This window comes from Homalodisca vitripennis, chromosome 3 (assembly GCF_021130785.1).
Source record: "Homalodisca vitripennis isolate AUS2020 chromosome 3, UT_GWSS_2.1, whole genome shotgun sequence".
Classification (NCBI taxonomy): Eukaryota; Metazoa; Arthropoda; class Insecta; order Hemiptera; family Cicadellidae; genus Homalodisca; species Homalodisca vitripennis.
In genome coordinates, this window is record NC_060209.1 from 109,763,765 (window position 1) to 109,779,062 (window position 15,298).

At 32.9% G+C, this 15,298-nt stretch overlaps 1 protein-coding gene across 1 annotated transcript in view; it reads left to right on the forward strand.

Moving 5' to 3' along the window:
• Nucleotides 1–14,759, forward strand: part of LOC124357287 (fumarate hydratase, mitochondrial-like) — a 31,799-nt gene extending 17,040 nt beyond the window's left edge. Inside the window, exons 3-8 of the mRNA XM_046808936.1 lie at nucleotides 1,033–1,233; nucleotides 1,451–1,696; nucleotides 2,432–2,624; nucleotides 6,374–6,577; nucleotides 9,996–10,288; nucleotides 14,335–14,759. Of these exons, the coding sequence (XP_046664892.1) occupies nucleotides 1,033–1,233; nucleotides 1,451–1,696; nucleotides 2,432–2,624; nucleotides 6,374–6,577; nucleotides 9,996–10,288; nucleotides 14,335–14,466 (1,269 nt within the window). The 3' untranslated portion in view covers nucleotides 14,467–14,759. The remainder of the gene's footprint in view (nucleotides 1–1,032; nucleotides 1,234–1,450; nucleotides 1,697–2,431; nucleotides 2,625–6,373; nucleotides 6,578–9,995; nucleotides 10,289–14,334) is intronic.
• The last annotated feature ends 539 nt before the right edge of the window (nucleotides 14,760–15,298 follow it).

Here is a 15,298-nt window from a genome sequence, read left to right on the forward strand (position 1 = left end):
TGTTAATTTGTTGGTCTGGTTATTACAAACATTTGTGTCCATTTAATCTTAGCTGTATCTCTAATAGTTTCCAAGATGCCTTCAGTGTGCATAATATTTGGAACACACTGTATACCTTGAGTTGCTGGTAGTTGTGACTTATACAATTTCTCAAGTCTAATATTGGGTGTGATTACATTTTCTTTACATCTAATGTCATGATCATTGAGAATACTGTGAGTCTCAAATTTGCATAGGTTTTATTTTACATGTACTACATTTTTAAAAATATAAATACAGGCCAGAGTCAAAATTTGGAACCTAGCAAAAGTATGTCTACAAGATGACTGGATAGATATTCCATCTATTATTCTAATGGCCTTTTTTCCAAACAAAGACTCTCTGCAGCACTTGAATTTCCCCAAAGACAAAGCCCATAACACAGATGACTATGTAATAAACTATAATATGTCAATATAAGTGTATCAAAGTTGATACAAAACTTGAGCTTTCTTAGCAAAACTGTTACCTTGACAGCTATTTACAAGTGTTGGTCAACATGAGCTTTCCAATTTCGTTTAGTATCACAAGAAAAGTCCAAAGAGTTTTACAACAAGCATTCATTCTCATTAGTTATTTCATTTCTTAATATAAATATCATATTCTCTGTTTTAGCTTCAATAAAGATCAAACAGCCATTCTGATAACTTCTATATTATTGAAAAGGGGAAAAGAGCCCATTTTAAAACCAAATCATAGGAAATTGAAAAGTGTAAACACTAATTTATAAGAGACAGAATAAACTTTCTTACTCTATATATTCTTAATAATAAGCATTAGACTAAAACTCAAATTGTTTTAGGTCAAACATGTCAACTATGAAATTATTAAGTGTAATCAGATTTTACCACTAGTTCCTATGTAATGCAGTAGACAATAACAATAGACAACTCTTTATTTGACATATTCATAGAGAACAGCCATGCGTCAATATTAGATAAGGTTCAGTATCAATTTATATACAATGTTGGATCATAACTGGTTTTTTGGCAGTACCCTGTAATCACAGCCATGGGTACCCTGAAGAAGGCAGCAGCTCTTGTCAACAAGGAGTATGGTCTGGACCCTAAAATTGCTGATGCTATCAGTCAAGCTGCTGATGAGGTCATCTCTGGCAAGCTGTACAATGACCACTTCCCTCTTGTCATCTGGCAGACTGGCTCCGGCACCCAAAGTAACATGAACACCAACGAGGTATGATCACCTTTTATCGTTATTGGGAGTAGTGTTGTAGATTTTCTTCAGATGACCACCTTCAAAAGTATTGTAAATTGAAAATTACATTAATGTTTTTTAATGTATCATTCTTGCATTAATCTTTTATTGTTATATAAAGTGAATTACTTATGTAATTGATTTTAAACCAAATAGCATTTGTCCTTCCATTTTACTAGTGAAATGGACTGAACAGGTAATCAGCAACCGGGCGATAGAAATTCTTGGAGGCAAATTGGGCTCAAAGACACCCGTCCACCCCAATGACCATGTGAACAAGAGTCAGAGCAGCAATGATACATTTCCCACCGCCATGCATATCGCAGTGGCAGTCGAAATTAATCGCCTTCTGCTGCCCAACCTCAAACAGCTGCATGATGCCCTTGATGTCAAAGCCAAAGCTTTCAAGGACATTATCAAGATTGGCAGGACCCATACACAGGTACCTGTTATACTGTTTTGTCTATTTAAACTGAAACATGTTAATCTCATGTATGTTTATGTGTATTAATTCATTTGTGCATTATAAATTGTTTAAGTTTTGCATATAAGTTTTTAATTTAACTGATTAGATGATATGAATGGCATTCCTTGCTTCAAATACAACAGTTTAAGTTTCTTTATGAATTCAGCTCTGTTTGACATTTTCGGATTTTGATTTTTATTAATATTTCAAAATTTTATTCAGTTACCTTTTTTTTATTATGCAATTATGTTTTATTGTGTAAGACAATGTTAACTGTGTTATTAAATGGAAACTTATAGCGTTATTCAACCAAGTTCCATGTGCCTTTTATAATTCTTTGTGAAAATACAAGGACTTTTTAACACATAACACTATAGTGGTACGTAGCGAATTCTTTTCAAATTATGCTTAAAATTAAGTTTTAATTAGGTAATATTAAACTTGGGTCTTTCAATCAGCTTATTTGATAATTTCATACTTAGTTGTGAGAACCATTATACCATAAATTAATAGCAAACAGTGTACCATCAACAGTTTAATCCACTGATAAAAATTCAAACATAGCTACCATAATTTCAGTATTGTTTGAAAACAAATAAGTGTATGTGTTACTTTTTATCTTGTAAGCCATTATTTCTGATAAGTCCATCTGTATTACATAAAATAACTGTTCCACATTTTATGAGATATAATATATATGCACAAATACAGGATGCCACCCCTCTGACGTTGGGTCAGGAGTTCAGTGGTTATGTGACTCAGATCGCCTTCGGTATCGAGAGGATCAAGGACACCCTGCCCCGTCTGTACAACCTTGCACTGGGTGGTACCGCTGTCGGAACTGGGCTCAACACCCGCATTGGTTTTGCAGAGAAATGTGCAGCCAAGATCAGCGAACTGACCAGTATGTATTTCTCTAAGCTGTACAACCAGGCTAAATTATTTAGTTTGAAGTTAATTATAAATCGAATTTAAATAACAGTCACAAGGAATCATAAAATGATGGAAAGTTATTTATATAGATGATATTTATTTGCTACTATCACGATTTGGCTGCTTAGTGATGGTAATGGATGCTGTCAGAAACAATATATACAAGAAAGGTAATAAGAGATCCAGTGTATTATTTGCTCAATATTGAATAAAGTTAGAGCCTTAACCCTCCAGGTGCTGACATCGCGTAGCGCGATGTTAGCGTACCTGTTTCCAGTGCTGACCTCGCGGAGCGCGATGTCAGAAACGCGATCTCTTTAAACCACGCTAGTGGCTATATATTACGGAATATCACGAACTATTTTATATAGTATTAAACTAGAAGAAATGCGGAACTCGTTATACTCTATGGAGCACGTCTTTGCTCAAAGACCGGCGCTATACGACAGCTGTTTCTAAGCGTATGTTTATTTCCAAGTCATACGGTTCGGTCGTTCTGTTTATTGCTGTTCCGTCGTTGTTTTGCATCATACCTTTGGTGTTGTAGTTGACTATTACTGTTTTATATTGTGTTTTATTGTAAAAATGAGTGAATTAAGTAGGTCTAGTGCAATAAGGAATGTGAAAGGTGTTACAATGTAGTACACAATGTTTCAAATATCACTGATTTTTTACGTGTTACAATTTATCGTTTTTTGCTCTGAGTGAATTCTGTCAATATGTAAACCCATAAGATGTATATACTTTTGGGTTCATTATTAAATTACCTACAACTTGTATATCTTGGATTTTTATTTTCATAACTTTGGTGAAATGATATCTAAGCTCAAAGTGAAAAAATAAAAACTTTTTTTTTTTTTTTGTCAAGATTTACATTCAGCAATATTTTACCATGTAAAGGTAAGTCATATAAGTATTATTATCATATTCTGTGATCTTTCCTGAAAATAATGATATATAATATGTAGTATTTACATTAAGGTAACAGTATATAAAAAAAAACTTTCTAAACGCTTGCAAACATACTGAAAAATGCCCAGCACTTAAGGCAGTTCTAACCAGCACTTGGAGGGTTAACTAACTTTTACACTAGCCATGGTAACGATCTAAAACCACTTTTATCAATTTCTTAAAATAGTAAGTTTTCATTTCTAGAAAGAATTTTTAGGCATTCACGATCCATAATTGCACAATAACTGATATATTACTAAATGTTAATAAAAACACTACTTTTCCAATTTGTGTATTTTTTGGACGAGGCCTTTCGATACCAAAGGTTTTTGTGAAGTTGCCTGAAGATGAAATCTTTGGTTTCGAAAGGCTTCGTCCAAAAAATAAACAAATTGGAAAAGTAGTGTTTTTATTAACATTTAGTAATATTTAAAGAATTTTCCAATTGCTCCAAGAGTCTTCAATAACTGATATGTTTGAAATTTTAGGTTATATCTCAAAACACTTCTGCGTTTATCAATTCAAATTTTAATTCTACTTGCGTTTAATTGCTTGTATCAATGCATTTCCTTATTGAAAGAGTTTTTTATTTATGTTTATTCATCAGCTTGTGCAACAAACACAATGGACTCAACTAACTTGAGTAAATTTCTGGTAATAAGTGTGGCTTTTTTAGTGATAAGAAGTGGAAAAAAGAAGAGGAGAAGATCATGGATAAATGACTATTTGAAATAAAAATTAACTATTAAATTATGAATTAAATAAGTTTGAATACAGGTCCTTTATAAACACATTTTTGTGATGTGATTCTTCCGGAGATCAAATTAGCTGTCACACTGAGATTCCTTGTTACAGGAGATTCATTCATCTCCTTCATGTATTTATTTAGTGTTTTAAATCAGTCAATGAGGTATATGATTTGATCAAAATAAACTGCTGAGAAGGGTAAACTGACTGGCAAACTCAGATGACGCATGCCCTACACTTTCAACATTAAACATGCAACATAACGCATGGAAAAACACACAAGTGTAGACATAGGTCTATCAATCTAGGAGAAAGAAGGAATCAGGGTTTCTAGGTGGGGGAGGGATAATGAACTATGAGGGGTAGGCATTGATGGAGGGGATAATCAGGATACCAACATTTACATGAAAAAAGGTACAAGGAATTTTAGAGGTCATAATAGAACTATCAATTGCATATAAAGATAATTTAATTGTTATTTGGTACTTTTACATCTTTGTCGTCATTTTTGTAACAGTTTCTACCTCTATGGTGAAGTTTGATTGTTGTTTTTCCTCTGTGCCCTTGGTCTTGTTAGCCAATACGCATCTTATTTCCACATCTCTTTATTAAAATGTTCCCATTTTATGATTGGTCAGATTTTACTGTGTAGTACATTTCAAAATAAAGATGTTGTGTTTTGTCATTGCCATTAGCATTTTTGTATTCGGGTTTTGTTTAACCAATGACCAAAATATGCACTCAGTTTTAATTCCCTGTTTCATTAACTCTGCCGTAAAGCATAGATGTAATTATAATAAAATTCTGAAATTTTGTTTTCTTGTACAATAGTAGATTGGCATAATGATAAGCATTTTGTAAAGTCTAGTTTGTTTTTCATTTTTTATTACAATCAATTATTTACATTAGCAACAAAACGTTTCTTTGCTTAAAGTCATCAAAAAGTCCTGTGAGAAAGTTTTTTTGTCTTTTTTGGCCAGGTGATTTTTGTCAGTGGTAAACTTGTTGGAAAACACTAGAGTAAAAACTTCATATTTTTTCATAAACTACGTAATTTTGCAATAAATAAGATCAGAAGTTGGACGCGTGAGTTGGATGCCCACACCATACCATGACGCAATCTACCTAGTATTGTATGTCTATTAAATTATTATCAAACTAGCCCGTTAAGTCTCCTGCAGTTAATTATTATTTCTTACATTTTTCAATTAAAGCGAAGATAACATAGGTAATTGCCAATTTGATAACTATAGTAGTAATGGATTATTTAACTTAATCATCAGTTAACAAACCTGTTCAAGGTGAAATAATATTACAGTGATAATGTTTTACCTTTTGGGTAGTTATTATGATATGTATGGGTAGTTATTGAAAACAAAGAAGTGTATTTATTTCACAAATTTTGATGAGGAAGAAATAAATTTAAAATGTATAAAAGTACTGTACATTAAAAATTCTCAAATTATTATTAGTGTTTGTTCTTATACAATTTGCAAAATACAACAAATTTGTTATAACTACTTTTCAAATGAACTAAATTTAAACATTAGTATACTGTAATTAATTGCAGTAGTGAAATTATTGAAAGAGTGAAACTTGATTCTCAATAGTGTAATGTCTCATGCATTCCCTACCCACTTATTGGTGAAACTGCTCACCTATCCTCAGTCTTATTTATTTCATATTATAAATATAGCCTCAAAAAGTGTTTGATGTAAGGTAGTTAAAAACATATGATAATTTGGTTTCAATTATTTATTTACTTTATTTACCTTACCCTACAAGTACCTGATGTTGGATTTCTTGAATTCAAAATGTATACAAACATTGTACAAACAAAATCTATGAAAATGTGTTAAAAGGTTTATTATTGTATACTTGTTTATTTGTTTGGTGTATGGGTAAAACGTTTGCTGTACTATGATTATGTAATATATTTTTTATTGATAGATACTTAAGAAATTTGATAATTATATTTGTAGTCTGGCTTTGATCTTAAATGGAATGTTATCTATGACACAGAATTGCCATTCAAGTCAGCACCAAACAAGTTTGAGGCCCTGGCTGCCCATGATGCTATGGTGGAAGTGTCTGGGGCTCTCAATGTGGTGGCTGTGAGTCTGATGAAGATTGCCAATGATATCAGGTTCCTGGCGTCTGGACCTCGCTGCGGTCTGGGGGAAATCAGCCTGCCTGAGAACGAGCCTGGCAGCAGCATCATGCCAGGTCTGATTGTCAACTAACATCAGTGACTATTCTGAAACTATAAATAAACCTAAAATGATGTTCTTTATCAAGAATGAGTGATTTATTAATTGTAACGAATGCCTAGGTGAAAGCATATTATTGCTAGACTTCCAAAAAACACATTTTGTAATTTGGATCATTGTTCATTTTGAAGTGTTATATAAAAATTGTTTTTTTTTTCATAATTTTAGTATTATAATAATTGTTGTAAAGGAAATCCACATATACCAAAGTTGCTACATTTTTTTAAGAACGTACAAATATAAATATTTTTTTTTAATGTGGAAGAGACTTTCCCTAAAAATTATTTATGAACTATACATAGTGTTAAAACTTCATTTTATTTTATTAACTACGAACATAATATTACATCCAGGCAAGTGAGTCTCAGTTATGTTATATTATAAAGCCTCCTATTTCGGTTAGTGCTGAAGTAAATGGATTTTCCATTCAGAAAATTTATAATATAAGAAAATGTCATCTACATGTCACATGTCGATGTGACAGATTCGGGTACCATAACCATCGACAACAGATCTGAAGTTGATCCAAGTTTATTATTTGAATGCTTTTTAATTCCTTGCATTTTGGTGGGGAAAATTGTAAATAATATATAGCTTCATAAAATTAGTAGTTTATAATTTGGCCACAACCAATAATACAAAAGAAAGAAACCATATACACAAATAAATATATTGATTTGTGTGATTAGAAATTTCTAAATATTAATTTTACATCTCTCTTAAAATCATATATATAATTATATGTGATAAAAAAAAAAAATTACTCTTACACAAACTTATGTTCTATACCAGGGGTGCCCAACCTTTTTTACCCAAGGGCCACATTGTAAAGCCTTTATGGCCAGGCGGGCCAACATCCCAGGGGATTTGGAACCCCAAACAAAACGTGTTGCCCGGGGTTTGTTCCAAAAATCTTGTGGAAAATATGAGTTTTAAGGTTATTTGGCCCTTGTTTCCTGATTATTGTAATTTCTTATTATTTATTAGTTGTTAGGTAAAGGTTTATAATATATTATGTTTTTAGGTTCTTTTAGTAGAAATAAATATAAACCCAGACTTTTGGATGTTTGCTCTAATTCTGAGGGAACAATAAAAAAGTCACCAATAAATTGAATACATTGATTTTAATTAATCCTACTAGGATACTAGGACATACAAATTACGTGGCGAGTGGTGACCTTGAGTTGGGTAGGGGTTATGTCGCCGCACCGCGCGCTGTGCCGTGCTTTATGCGCGCTCTATTCGCAAGCCGGCAGCCACCACCGTAGTCAGTGAAATCTGTCTGCAACTACTTTACTTCTTTCAACACTCATACTCCACCAAATGAATACGGCTCGTTCTATGTGAAATCGGCTGGACTGCTTGGTTCTAAAATTTTGTATTTATTTAATATTTCAAATGCTTGTAAACAAATTTGGTTGTTATGGCAACAATGCGGGCCACATAAAACCGGATTCGGCCCGCGGGCCGTTGGTTGGGCAGCCCTGTTCTATACGTTTCAAACAGAATAGATTTTATACATTTCAGAATAGTAAAATCAATTAATAATTATTTATACAATATTTACATTAGCTGTTATATTTCAAACAGACTTGGAATAAAACCACTGTTGTAGTGATGCAAAGTTTTCTTTCAACTTGTAACTAAAGTTTATACTGTTCACCTAAAGATTTCTAACTTTAGAGACCATTGGGACAGAGCTCGTGTAATTTAATAGTTCAAATTTTTTGTAAATTACAATTTAAGCTCGATAGAGTACTGAAAAGTGGTTCAATTTAAACAATGTATATTTGGGTCAAGATGATACAGGGTCTGTTCAATAATTATTAGGACCGGTCGACCTCCGTAGAGAGTTCCTCGCCTTTCAGGCACACTTTAATTCAGTCGCCTGCAGGCATGCGTTTAGACAGGAGGTGGATTTTTGTGCTGTGTGATTTTTGTGTGGTGTCCATTGTGCCAGCATAGAGCGTACCATCGAGCAACGCTACACTGTGAAGTTATGCTTTAGAAATTCTGTGTCTGAGGTCTTGAACTCATTAAACAGGCTTATGGAGATGATGCCTTAAGCACACTATTGTTTTTGAGTGACCCAAGCAAAAAAAAACACTGGATGTAAAAAAATGTAATGACTATAAAAAAAAATCAGTTAACATAGAACACTGAGATTGGTGTATTATGTTATTCTAAGTATAAATCGTACCAAATTTCATCCAAAACTGAAGTGGAGGGTGACATGACCTAGATGAGCTGATATAAAATGGCACAGCCTTTACAGCTCTGGTGTTAATTTGGTTCCACATTCCAAATTCTTATCCTGGCCCCACATGAACTTTGTGATGATTCCTCTAAGGAACCAAACATGAGACTGTATTTCAGCAAGGGCTCTAATGTTATCAAATTGCACACCAAGTGATCTTGTGCATTGAGAATATAATTTTATCAGCCTTGACTTCCTACCTCTAAGACAGAGCCAGCCTTAATGGTCTGTACTTGACTCACCACAACAGGCCATGTCAGGTAACCTTCTTTAAAATGTATCAACTGCTCCTTTGTCACAGTCCATACAGCATGAGATAAAGCCACAGCCACCATCTTACATTTAATGTAACTATTGTGCGACAGTCCCTGGACACATAGCAAGAGGCTTGGCACTGGACACTTAAATATTGCCGTCATCCTGTAATATTTGTTCTTGTTGAGAGAAATCTCGAACATGAACTAACTGAACATAATTTTGAGCCATTATTCTAAGAGAGTCCTGTCCATTCATGTAGTATAGACAGTAACATCTAGACTAAAAATTCTATTGGACTGCACAATATTCTTACTTCTTCTGTTCCATTTCAGCCTAATGCTAAGAGTAATCTCTTGAATTTTACTGTTTAGTAATGGGGCTTACAATATAGATTGTACTTTTCCGCATGTCAGACAAATGAGAATAACTTTTCTTTTTACAAAAGTACATACATAAAAAAATGAAATGACAAAAGCAGAGAAAATGAAGGTAAATGTCAGAACTCCCAACCAACTGACAATAATAAGCTTGTTTACTTTAAAGTTGTTAAAGTGCCTTATCAAGTGTGCTTATTACCCCTTTTTCCGTGTGGAAAATTTCAATTTAAATCTACAATCTTATCATTAGATAATAGAAACTGGAGAAAGAAAAATGTTAATGTTAGGCAGGGTTGGGGCTCATCAGTTCCAAATATTCTATATTTTATGATCTATATATTATTTTGTTTATATAACCATCAGTGATAAGAAAAGTTTAAAGTTTAACAATAATATGAATATAAATTTATTAAACTTTGTTAGAATTATAACTAGTACGTAATATATTATCGTAGATTATACTGAGTTGGTATTGTGTACAGGCAAGGTGAACCCGACCCAGTGTGAGGCCATCACAATGGTGGCAGCGCAGGTGATGGGTAACCATGTAGCAGTGACAGTGGGTGGCAGTAATGGACACTTTGAGCTTAACGTATTCAAGCCTATGATTGTGGCCAATGTACTGCGTTCTGTACGACTGATTGGTGATAGTTCCCTGGCATTTACCACCAACTGTGTCCAAGGTATTGAGGCCAACAAGGACCGCATCAGTAAACTGCTGCACGAGAGTCTCATGTTGGTCACTGCACTCAACCCGCATATTGGCTATGACAAGGTGAGCAGCAGCAGGTTTACTACACATCAAATTAGTGATAGACAAGTTTTAAATATTAGCAAGTAAATGTAATATAGAATACTCACAAATATTAACCATTCAAATAAATAATTCATCAGTTATCCCTCATCTAAAGATATACAGAAGAAATATAACCCTTCCCAAGCGTACTACGTGAAATCTCGTAATTTTTAAGTTTTTACTTTTTGTCCTAAATTGTATTTTGGTAAAACCAGTAGATAGAATGCACTAGAGTGTTGACTGAATGTCAGACAACAGCTGCACTCCATTAATTGTTCTTGGTTTCCTGTTATTGATCCGAAACTGGTTTTTGTAACTACCATTCGCAGTAGTTGGTAGTTTAGTAACTACCAATTACCTGCGTTTAAGCTTTGTTCCTGTGTAGTGTTGCAACTAATAGGATTTATTTCTTTGAAATAATGACCAGATGATGAGTTGAAAACTTTGATCAAATCGTCAGTTACATAAAACCTACCCAAATGTACAAATATTTTTTTTAATACGCATTTTATATTTTTTTGTCCTACAATAACTTCAGAAACATAAATTCAAATAGAACTTTAAACTAATTTTAAAAGATTTTTTAATGTATTAACATGCTTGTGGGAGGCACAGAAATTTATATTCAGTGTTCTAAGAGTTAATATTTTCTGTCTTCTCTTACAGGAACACATGTATTACATGTATCCTCTATGTATCTTTTCATTATACTGGGTGTACACAAAAGAAGTAAACAATTTTGTGTATCAATTTAACAAAAACTATGTGTCTGACATCACTGTAGTTGGTATCAATGGGTTGGAAAGCACCTTGTTTTTTCCACACATCTGACAGTTGTCAAAAATGTAGCAAAAGTAAGTTGTTTAGTGATTTGGTTAAAAATTTTCAATACTCTTACTTAAAAGTCTTTGTTTGCTGGAGTTTGAAGAAACTCGATCTGCTACCACTGATAAATTTCGTTTTCGGGCACATTATCATAGAGACCCTCCAAATAGGAAATCAATCTACATTTGGCATCAGAAGTTCAAGGCCACGGGTTGCTTAAGAAAAAGAAAGAGCTCTGGAAGACCAGCGAAGTCTGATACTAAGGTTGAGTTAGTCCGTGCAACTCTTGTACACACCCCAGGATATCAACGCAGAAGGTGGGTATGGAGCTTCAAATGCCGCATTTCACGATTTGGAAGATTATGAGAAAATCTGAAGATGTTTCTGTACATACTGCAGTTGTTGCAAAATCTGAATGATTGTGACAAAGGTAAAATAATCTGAATTTTTTGGTGATCTACAGAAACTGCAGGAAGAAGAAAGATGGTTTCTTTAAAAGACTCATTTTTCGTGAAAAATCAACGTTCTACATTAACATTGTGGTAAAGTAAACAAACATAGTATAGGAATTTGGGGAACCGAAAATCCTCAAGCGTCTATTGAACATGAGAGAGATAAATCTAAGATAAACATGTTTTTTTTGCTATATCAAAGAAGAAGGTGTACAGTCCATTTTATTTTCAAGAGGCAACCGTCAGAGGAATTGTTTACTTAGACATGCTGAGTGCATGCTTGATGCCTCAACTTGAGGAAGACAGTAATGACTGTTTGGGTGCAAGATGGTGCACCACCACAGTGGCTGCACCATGTTAGAGACTACCTTGACGAGAGTCTACCGCAGCGCTGGATTGGCTGTGCTGCTGATGACAATTTACTTCTCTTATGTTGGCCTCCACAAAGCCCGGACTAAATGCTGTGCGATTTTTTTATGTGGAGTGATGTAAAAGACAAAAATGTTTGTTCCTCCTTTGCTGTTGAATCTCTTAGAGCTCATGCATCGCATTACTGCGGTAGTACAAAGTGTTGATGAGGCCACTCTTCAAAAAGTTTGGTCACAATTTGATTTTAGAATAGATTTCTGCAAAGTAAGCTGAGGTTCACACACTAAGCACTTGTAGTATGTAGGAAAAAACTTGAGGTTTTTATCTTTATAATGGTGTATTTTACTCTAAGTTAGTAAAATCGCTGTAATTTTTAAACAAAGTTGTTTACTTCTTTTCTGTACACCACGTATTACAGTATTTAACCCTATATATAACATATGAAGCCAATCTAAACACATACACATTATTTCAAGATGCTTAACATGTTTTCATTCACTTTTCCAGGGTTTTCCAAAAATCTCAAAAAACAGTAATGATCTTTTCATAATATTCATTAAATATCTTTATTAAATTTATCCATTAGCCTACTAGTTTATACAACTCTGAGCAGCAGATTAAATCCAATTAATTTGGTCCCAAATGGATACTTTTGCTGTAAAGTAAAGCTTTAGTTGTGCTTTTTAAATTTAATAAAACTGGAGAGTTTCTGATTATTTTTAATCTTAATGTTTAGTATATAAATAATGTTTGCATAAAATGGCAAGTTATGCCATAAAACCCTTAAGCTATTCTATTTCTATTGTTTTAAATATTACAATAGTGTTTCTTTAAAAAGAAAGTGTATCATTGTTGATTTTGTTATTCCTATAAATCCAAAAATATTACAAAATTTATCAAACGTAAAATATTAAAATATCAAATATTACAATTTTAAATCAAATTCATCTTTTCTGTTGAGGAATCTTTCTTTTACATTTTTGTTATTACAATACAATGAAAATTCGGAAATTTAGCTTTTACTCTCAACAGAATGTTCAGTATATCTTCAGCTCAAAATATTATGTATAAATAAGAAGAGTATATCACAAAAAAACTATTTTATGTACATTTCAAATTCAGAGAATTCAGCTTCAGGTACTAGGCTGAGGTAAATAAAATAAAAGTAATCAAATAATTGAATAAATTAGCATGTGATAATACTAACACAATAAACTACCATGATGACTAAATGTTGTACTTGATTTATATTGTTTAAGTCTTATCAAATAATAAAGTTTTTGCTATAACATATTTTTCCTTTAATAATACATCAGGATTCATTTTGGCACATTTTGTAAATTTTAAAATGTTTTAAAGTTGACAATATGTGCCTTTTTTTGCACATGTGTTAAAAATTCAAGATTTGTTTCATTATTTGTGTACTTATGGCCAGTATTACTTAAATGGTCAGTATATTTGGAATTTGTCTCAATTTCATTAAATAAATTTTAGGTATCCAGTGGTTTGTCATATATATAGAGGGTGAGGCATACCACCCGTACAGTACGTATAGCTGCCAAACCAAACGAGGTAGATTATCTGTAACAACTTAAACCCTCCTATTTCCACCTCAAAGAATTTGGAGAAATTGTTTTGAAATCTCTGAAACTCCCCAAAAGGCTAGTTTTTGGGGGTTAGGGGTGGTCTTTCTAAAACTTTCAAATGTAAAGGTATGTTGAGTTATACCTCATTTTAAAGGTATTTCTTCACTGATTATTTTGTTGCAAAAAGTTTGAACCTATCTTGCTGCTTATGTACAGGGTTCACCAAAACGTTAAAAAATCGGAGGTTTGTGGGTAAATTTATTGCAACTACCTGCACAAATGTAGAGAGACGATATTTTTATTCAAAACTAATGATAAGACGGCTTATCGAAAAATATCATCAAATACCACTCTATCACAAAATTTACACATTTTAAAAATACATCGAATTTTGAAATACTTAACAGCCCCAATCTAAAAGAAGTCAAATAGCTTCTAGGTTGTGTTGTACATAATTAGAAAGGCCTTTAAAAAATAAACATTTTCTACATTTAAAGTTTGTCTCTATCTCTAATGGTTTCAAAACTGTAGTACAAAAATAGATTTTTTAATAATTTTACTAAGTTAGTTTGTATTAATATCAAAACCCAATGAAACAAATGGAAAACAAGTTGGACTTTTAAGTTTAATTTGTTTTTAAATAACGTAGTAAAAAACACATCAGGATTTCTATCAGTGTAACATAAAAATGAATACTTGGTGGCAAAATAGTCCAATCAAAGTAGGTGAGTGGATTAAACAAGTTAAAGTTTATTTTAATATATTTCGTTTTACAAACATGATGGTTTTTCAGGCTGCCAAGATTGCTAAGACAGCCCACAAGGAAGGTGCTACATTGAAACAAACTGCACTCAAGCTGGGCTACCTTACAGAGGAAGAATTCGACAAGTGGGTGCGACCCGAAGACATGTTGGGGCCCAAGTGAACAGATCATGCTCCCTAGTTGGGAACCAGTTACCATAAATTCATATTTCGGGTGTAATATGCTTCAGACTGTCTTGTTGCATTATGCCATGACCAGTGTAACTGAAAAGCTTAGTAACTGTATCTTACTAAACACATCATCGGCATGAATGTTGTTATAGGTAAACCTCCACAATATTTCCAATACTCAAGAAATATCTTTGTATAATTTCAAAATTAAATATCCCCTCTTTTTTTGTAAATATTTAATTGAAACTGATAAATTGTAAATAAACTGTTGGTATGTATTGTAAAGAAAATTTTGATTAATTAAAAACCCTGTGACTCCTTCTTCAACCACCCTGAAAGTTTATTGTAAGAGAATTCTCAAACTCTTGAGATAATTTCAGAGACTGTCTTTCTATAATTAATTTTTTAGTGGATATCGTTGTTGTTTTATATATTTTTTCTACAAAGCGATTTTTCTCTTGGGAATGCCAAACACAAGAAAACAAACTTGTATTTTAAAGTTTACCATTGCTGCTTAAATGATCAGAAATCAGAGATTATTGGTAATCTTTAAGATTACAAGTAGCGTCAATGAAAATAAGTTGTACATAGTTATTAGTTAAGTCTTATTATAAAAAGTATTAGTAGTCTTGATTGAGTTGCCTCCGAGAGTAGAATTCCTCCATTGTATAGATGGTTCTCTGCAGTAGCCAGTTCTTCATTACTGTCTTCATTTTCTTGAGATTGTCTTGATTATTCTTGATTTCTTCTAGCAGAGCATTAAAGAGTTTCTTCCCATCGTAGGTGGATTTTAAGTCTTGACCATGTCTTGTTAGGCAATACAA